A 7,389-nucleotide genomic window follows, 5' to 3' on the forward strand; every position below is an offset into this window, starting at 1 on the left:
CACTTAGTCGGCTCTGGGATTTGAACCAGCGGCCTTTCGGTTACTGGCCCAATTCTCTTAACCACTAGGCTACCAGTTGACTAATTTAAAATGGCGGAATCATGGCGGGAGCCCTCTATTGCAATGTCCATGCTAAAACAGGTTATCTATCTCCTCTATCTATCTCTATGGTTGGAATGCAAAAACAAGATGGTGCAGACTAACTACATCACTTGCCGTTTAAACGCACATTGATGTTGTGTATAACGTTAGACATTTCTGCCTCCAAACATAGAGCATCTATATACTTTGCCTCTTCCTCTCTGATCCAAATGCATTAGATATTAATAGTCAATTCAAGGTATACGTCCTGGCAAAAAATGATTAATGTATCGACAAAGTTTCACCTTTGTTAGTAGAGTCTGTCTTTTTGAAAGGTGACTGACAAAAACATGAATAAGAAAACGAAGTTTAATATTTTATGTGCATTTATTGCATGTTTCACAAGGGTTATAATAATCCAGAAAACATATTAGCCTAAATGTGAACAGCATGTTAATCCATTAATGTCAATGTAGGTCTATGTCTTGATGTCACAAGATATGATTTAAAGGTATTTTATTTGACCATGCATCCCACCCCATATCAAATAAGAAAAGGAAGTTAATATTCAACCGGTATATCCAATGGTTAAGGTTAGGCATAGGGATAAAAATGGGCTAAGAATAGGGCTACATTTAAGGTCAGGATTAGGGTAAAGTTAGGCATTGGTTAACTTTCCCCCATCCAAACCGATCTGACACCCAATGAAGAGAGAGATGTATGCTGTCTAGAGCTTGAATACAAATGTGACTGAGATTTTACAACCACAAAAAATACTGATCAAAGGACAACTGTTGTGTATTGCAACATGTCGTTTGACTTTTGTCTGCTGTAGTAACTTATGTCACTGCCTCTCCTGGTAATTCCATCCAAATTGGATGGTGATAATTGGAAATGGATCCCTGTCAGATATATAGGACGTGTGTGTGTGTGTGTGTGTGTTGGGGGGGGGGGGGGGGGGGGAAATGTGGGTGCACGTGACAATGTTTTCAGGAGCTGTACCCCAGCTGCCGGGGTAGTCTAAAATTAATCTCTCTCTTTATTGGCCATCAGGCCCAAAGCCTTTTTATGGGTGTGTGTTTGTGCTATGTGAGTGCCCCAACAGGGGTTCGCTTCTCGTGACCAGAAATGTTCTAACCTGAGAGACAGATCCAGACATACAGAGGCAGCCTACTACTAAAGGACCAGGTGAGTCACTATACACACAAACACACAGGCGGCAGCTCAGACTAACATCGTCTCACAACACATTACACAACACATAGGCTCACTCCTATGAAACGTGACTGAGAATTGCACAAGCTTTGCATACGGTGGCAAGCATAAATAACTCTAAAACATTTAAAAAACACAGAGCTTTTACTTTATGAATATGACACCATTGCGTTTACATATAAGCCCGCCGTTTAAAATGTTCATGGTATTGAACCACAATGTCTTTCTAGTCACCCACATGACATGCTCATTTTACTGAGGGTAAAGGATTGTGAACGTGGGCAGAATGGGTATTCATAGAATAATAGAAGACGGATTGGTTCTTACTAACTTCACGTCCACTTTGTTCAAAAGGTTGTCTTTTTACTATGATAAAATGGTACAAGTATTTTGAGTGCGTATCATGCTACAATTTGTTTCTATCCAGGTCCTCGTAAAATATTTGTGTTGAACTCAACAATTTAGTAATGATGATCTCTTACTAGGTTGTATTGATGGAAATGAAGTGGTCGCCAAGTCTGGTCCTAGAGAACAGGTTATGCTTTGGAAACAGCCAAAACACCTGATTCAACTAAAGGTCTTGATTATGTATTTCGATATATGACTTTGGATGCATTAGGTGTGCTAGTGCTGAACTGGAACGAAAGCCTGCACTCCAAGACCAGGGTTAGTAGCTACAGCATATTAGGCATATTATAGATCCCCCACTCAGGTTCTAAGTGGTAGAGTGTAAAGGTTTTGTTCCTCCAATCACACACCTGTTTCAAATAATCAATAACATTATGTAATATCATGGTCTGATCATTATTTTTTTTGTCTGGACCCAGATAAGCTGATGCATGTGTTACTAGTGCTGAGACGGAACTAAAGCTTGTATTGGTAATGAGGTGTTTGTTTGTGTTTCCCTCGCAGGCAGCCATGTCGGTCTCTCAGATCACCCCCACCCTGTTCCTGAGTGGAGCAGACGCCCCCCTCAACCAGGCCCTGGTCTCCCGCAAGGGCATTACCCTCATCATCAATGCCACCCTCAACCACGCTTGCCCAGTCTACCCAGGCGTGGAGTGCCTGCGTGTGCCCGTCTCCGACCTGCCCAGCGCCCGTCTGGGCGACCACTTTGACCGTGTGGCAGAGCGCATCCACAGCAACCGGACGGGGGGTACGCTGGTGCATTGTGCGGCTGGCATGAGCCGCTCGCCGGCCCTGGTCATAGCATACCTAATGCGCTACCGGGGCGTGACTCTGTGCCGGGCCCACGCATGGGTGCAGGAGAGTCGGCCGTACGTACGACTCAACGCGGGTTTCTGGGCGCAGCTACTAGAGTTTGAGAAGAGGCTCTATGGGAAGAATACGGTTAAGGTGGCTGCGCCCATGCCGCCGGTGAAGCCGCCCCTGTCGCCATGGACACTGCGGTCATCATGGACACAGCGGTCACCACCGCTGTTGCCCGGGTCACCGTTGTTGTCGTCTTTGTCGCAGGCCAAGAGGTTGAAGAAGGGTAGGCTTGTAAGGAAGTAGTAGGGAGGGAAGTTTGCTTTTCTGTCTGAAGATGTGAGGGAAGAACTTACAGCCCTACTGCCTGAGGATGTAAACCAGGGAAGCAGGCATGTCCCCTGCCTTGATTTGATAAGGGAAATATAGTACAATAATAATCTTTATATATATGTACACTGAACCAAAATATAAACACAACATGCAACAATTTCTAAGATTTTACTGAGTTACAGTTTATATAAGGAAATCATTCAATTTAAATAAATTCATTAGGTCCTAATCTATGGTTTTCACATGACTGAGAATACAGATATGCATCTGTTGGTCACAGACACCATAAAGAAAGGTGGGGGCGTGAATCAGAAAACCAGTCAGTATATGGTGTGACCACGTTTCGCCTCATGTATCGCGACAGATGAGTTGATCAGGCTGTTGATTGTGGCCTGTTGAATGTTGTCCCACTCCTCTGCAATGGCTGTGCGAAGTTGCTGGATATTGGCAGGAAACTGGAACGCGCTCTCGTACACGTCGATCCAAAGCGTCCCAAAAATGCTCAATTGGGGACATGTTTTGTGAGTATTGTGTACAGATTCTTGCGACATGGAGCCGCGCCTTATCATGAGGTGATGGCGGCGGATGAATACCACGACAATGGGCCTCAGGATCTCGTCACGGTATCTCTGTGGTTTCAAATTGCAATTGATTAAATGCAATTGGGTTTGTTGTCCATAGCTTATGCCTGCCCATACTATAACCCCACCGCCACCATGGGGAACTCTGTTCACAACGTTGATATCAACAAACCGCTTGCCCACACGACTCAATACACGCTGTCTTCCTGGTACAGTTGAAACCAGGATTTCTGGTACAGTTGAAACCAGGAGTCATCCGTGAAAAGCACACTTCTCCAGCGTGCCAGTGGCCATCGAATGTGAGCATTTGCCCACTGAGGTCGGTTACAACGCCGAACTGCAGTCAGGTAAAGATCCTGGTGAGGGCGACGAGCACGCAGATGACCCTGACACAGTTTCTTACAGTTTGTGATGAAATTCTTCAGTGGTGCAAACCCCCAGTTTCATCAGCTGTTTGGGTGGCTGGTCTCAGGCGATCCCGTAGGTGAAGATGCCGGATGTGGAGGTGCTGGACTGGCTTGGTTACTCGTTGTCTGCGGTTGTGAGGCTGGTTGGACGTACTGCCAAATTCTCTAAAACGCTGGTGTATGTTAGAGAAATTAGAGATATTATCTGGAAACCGATTTGGTGGACATTTCTTGGGTCAGCACACCAATTGCACGCTCCCTCAAAACTTGAGATATCTGTGGCATTGTGTTGTGTGACAAAAGTGCACATTTTAAAGTGGTCTTTTATTGTCCCCAGTACAAGGTGTAATGATCATCATGTTGTTTAATCAGCTTATTGATATGCCACACCTGTCAGGTGGTTGGATTATCCTGGCAAAGGAGAAATGCTCACTAACTCACTACAAATTTGTGCAATTTTTAAAATATATTTTAGCTCATGAAACATTGGACCAACACTTTACATGTTGCGTTTATATTTTTGTTCAGTATATATATATATATATATATATATATATATATATATATATATATATATATATATATATATATATATATATATATATATATACAGTACCAGTCCAAAGTTTGGACACATCTACTCATTCATAGGTTTTTCTTTATTTTTCCTATTTTCTACATTGTAGAATAATGGTGAAGACACCAAAGAAATCCCACAAATTAACTTTTAACAAGGCACACCTGTTAATTGAAATGCATTCCAGGTGACTACCTCATGAAGCTGGTTGAGAGAATGCCAAGAGTGTGCAAAGCTGTTATCAAGGCAAAGGGTGGCTAATTTGAAATACATGTATTTAATATTTTTTGGGTTACTACATGATTCCATATGTGTTATTTCATAGTTTTGATGTCTTCATTATTATTCTACAATGTAGAAAATAGTTCAATAAAGAAAACCCTTGAATGAGTAGCTGTGTCCAAACATTTGACTGGTACTGTTTTGTATATATATATTATATATATTATGATATAATTTTTTTTTAAGTATATTGGAATTCCACTTCCCTTTCATATTAAAATGTTTAAATGCAGATAGGAATGAGAGGGGGAGAAAGTTGAGGTGAAACACAGCACAGGACATTTAAGAGGCATTTTGTGGTCCAGAGTTGGCAGCGCCACCTCTGCACAAAAATGTGTATTCCACTACCCGAGGAAGAATGCGGACAGCAAATCTTCTGCCTAAAGTAATGAGGGAATTGTTATGGCCATCTTTCTCGCTGTAAGGGGAGTTCAAGTTAATTGAAGTCATTAACATTCAACAATTGATCTTTGAATTGTGGGATGAAAAAAAGATATACTAATAGAAAAACACAAGCAAACAACAATGCAACACAAATTTAGGGAACTATTGTTGTTGGCTGTTGCTTGTGTTCACTGCTGTGGAATCTTGTTCCTGGGAGTTTTCCTAGGTTCTTCCTGAAGTTTAAAACTGTACATGACAGTGGAGTAAGATCTTCTTCACATTCACATTATCTCAAGGATGTCCAGTAAGGACTAAGCCTGGAACTACAGTTTTTTTTTAGTATGTGATTGTTGTTGTTGCATTGATGTAATTTGTAATGCCTTGTTTTAATGCTGGATATGAACATCAACCCTTTTAAAGTTAAAGCGTGTAAAATGTGTAGACGCACCCATGACATTATGTTTGACATCATTATATTTCAGGAGGCTTTTTATGCAGAGGCCTTTGTTCTTAACGTTTACAGCTAGGCCCTTTCTGCAGTAGGGTGGTTTTGCAACTCAGGGCCCATTATCAAAAGAAAATCTGGATATTTTGGGTATTGCAGATTGTTCTGGCAATTCTCACATAGAAACTAAATTAGGAGGATGTTTGAAATGTTATTTTTTTTTGTCACAAAGCATTTTTGGGAAAATCATTATGAAAGGGACAATTTTTATGCCCTACACATGCCTCCTGTAAGGCCCTAAATACATGATACAAACATATTGGTGTCATTATGTTCCTTATACTGTAGTGTGCTGTAACATATGGAGTATGTCTAGATTCTGAAATACAAATGCTCACATTCATTTATTCAACATAAAAAATTATTGATATAAATATCTCAAAACTATCGTTTTTGATTTTGTTCATTTTTACACAACTTCCATAAATCCCATATCCAACCTAGCAGGTCTCACTGAGGGCACATATTTCACATATTTCTGTATGATCTGGATCCTGGAGCGGTTGATATCCTGATCCACGCTAAAAAGCATATGTGAAACGTGAACGAATCCTGGCACAAATACATCCTGGACCCTGCAAGGGCTGTGGGTCAGAGATCCAGTACCAGGGTCCCAGGTATTGTGACACGGCAACAGCCTGTGCTGATGTTCATGTGTCATAAAACTTTTAAAATACAGGTTGCAACTGGAGCGATATTCGTTATTTTTTGTTGGTTATTCAACTTTTGTTATCCAGTTAACGTTAGGTAGACAATTAGCGAAAAAAAATACATTTCAAATAAGGGCAAAGGGGTGACATGGACCGTCTGTGAAACCGAGACCTTACTGCAGATCTGGGGGAGAGTATCAAGGCAGAAATGGCAAACACCCACAAAAATACGGCAAAAGGCTATTCAGGGAATGCAGAGCAGTGTAGGACAAAGATTTTTTTTCAACTACGCTCACAATACATTTCAGCGAGGAATGCACTCAGGAAGTCGGGAAGCTCAGCAGATGAAAAGGACAAGTGTCAATATTTTGATATGATTGACACTATCATTGGCTCACGACCAACAAGCAATCCAGTCGGAACTGTGGATACATCGTCAGAGACAGTCCTGTGCCTGCTGCTGCAAGTTAAAGTCCAAACAAGACACTGAACAGTTTGTCATCTGAAATTACGATTTCTTCCCCAGTGGTAAGTTGACAGTAGGCTATGCATAGCAATGGTACACTGTAAGCTAACGTGAGCTAGCCAGCAAAAAGTAATAACTTTAGACCAAGTAACATCAGCCTGTGATTAGTCCATTGCTTACAATAACTAGCTAGCTCAGTCACATTCCAACTTTTTTTGGTTACAGTAACCAATACCGCAAATGTATTAAATGATTTGACCTTTGTTTTTTAGATGATCCTGCTTGTACTTCAGGGGATGTTATCCATCAAGCGGGGACATGTACCACAAGTGAGGCTAGGCGGAGCGAGCTTGCAGATCAACTGGTGGCATGGACAGCAAATGAGGAGAAGAGCAGTGAAAGGCAGCTTCAGCAGTGAAAATAAGATCTTTCTTACTGTGTTTCAGCACTTGGCAAACACATTTGAACGTGTGGCAGGGGCCCTTGTCCTACCTCACCAAAGCTGTCCCCCAACAACATAAAGCAGGCCCAACAACACAGCGTGGTATCCCCCCACACCACCATTTGGCGCTTCAATGTATACAGCCTCAGATCTGAATCACCTTTACACCATTTTTTTAAAATTTAATTTTATTTTATTTCACCTTTATTTAACCAGGTAGACTAGTTGAGAACAAGTTCTCATTTGCAACTGCGACC

General features: G+C 41.7%; 1 protein-coding gene across 2 annotated transcripts; it reads left to right on the top strand.

Moving 5' to 3' along the window:
* Positions 1-1,040: 1,040 nt before the first annotated feature.
* On the top strand, positions 1,041-4,333 carry si:ch1073-184j22.2 (dual specificity protein phosphatase 18). 2 transcript variants are annotated; one of them, XM_055867622.1, is made up of 2 exons: positions 1,041-1,269; positions 2,209-4,333. In XM_055867622.1, the coding sequence occupies exon 2, from the start codon at positions 2,215-2,217 to the stop codon at positions 2,809-2,811; it is 597 nt and encodes a 198-aa protein (XP_055723597.1). In that variant the 5' UTR covers positions 1,041-1,269; positions 2,209-2,214; the 3' UTR covers positions 2,812-4,333. The 2 variants fall into 2 exon arrangements, with proteins under 2 accessions (XP_055723597.1, XP_055723596.1); XM_055867621.1 differs by lacking the exon at positions 1,041-1,269 and adding an exon at positions 1,279-1,962.
* The last annotated feature ends 3,056 nt before the right edge of the window (positions 4,334-7,389 follow it).

The sequence above is a fragment of the Salvelinus fontinalis genome, chromosome 17 (assembly GCF_029448725.1).
Source record: "Salvelinus fontinalis isolate EN_2023a chromosome 17, ASM2944872v1, whole genome shotgun sequence".
NCBI lineage: Eukaryota > Metazoa > Chordata > Actinopteri > Salmoniformes > Salmonidae > Salvelinus > Salvelinus fontinalis.

Bases quoted from the DNA above. Each gene is read 5' to 3' on its own strand.
- si:ch1073-184j22.2 (XM_055867621.1), top strand. From the start codon at position 1,897: ATGACTTTGGATGCATTAGGTGTGCTAGTGCTGAACTGGAACGAAAGC. The intron at 1,963-2,208 runs GTTAGTAGCTAC...TTTCCCTCGCAG, and splicing joins GCCTGCACTCCAAGACCAGG to GCAGCCATGTCGGTCTCTCA.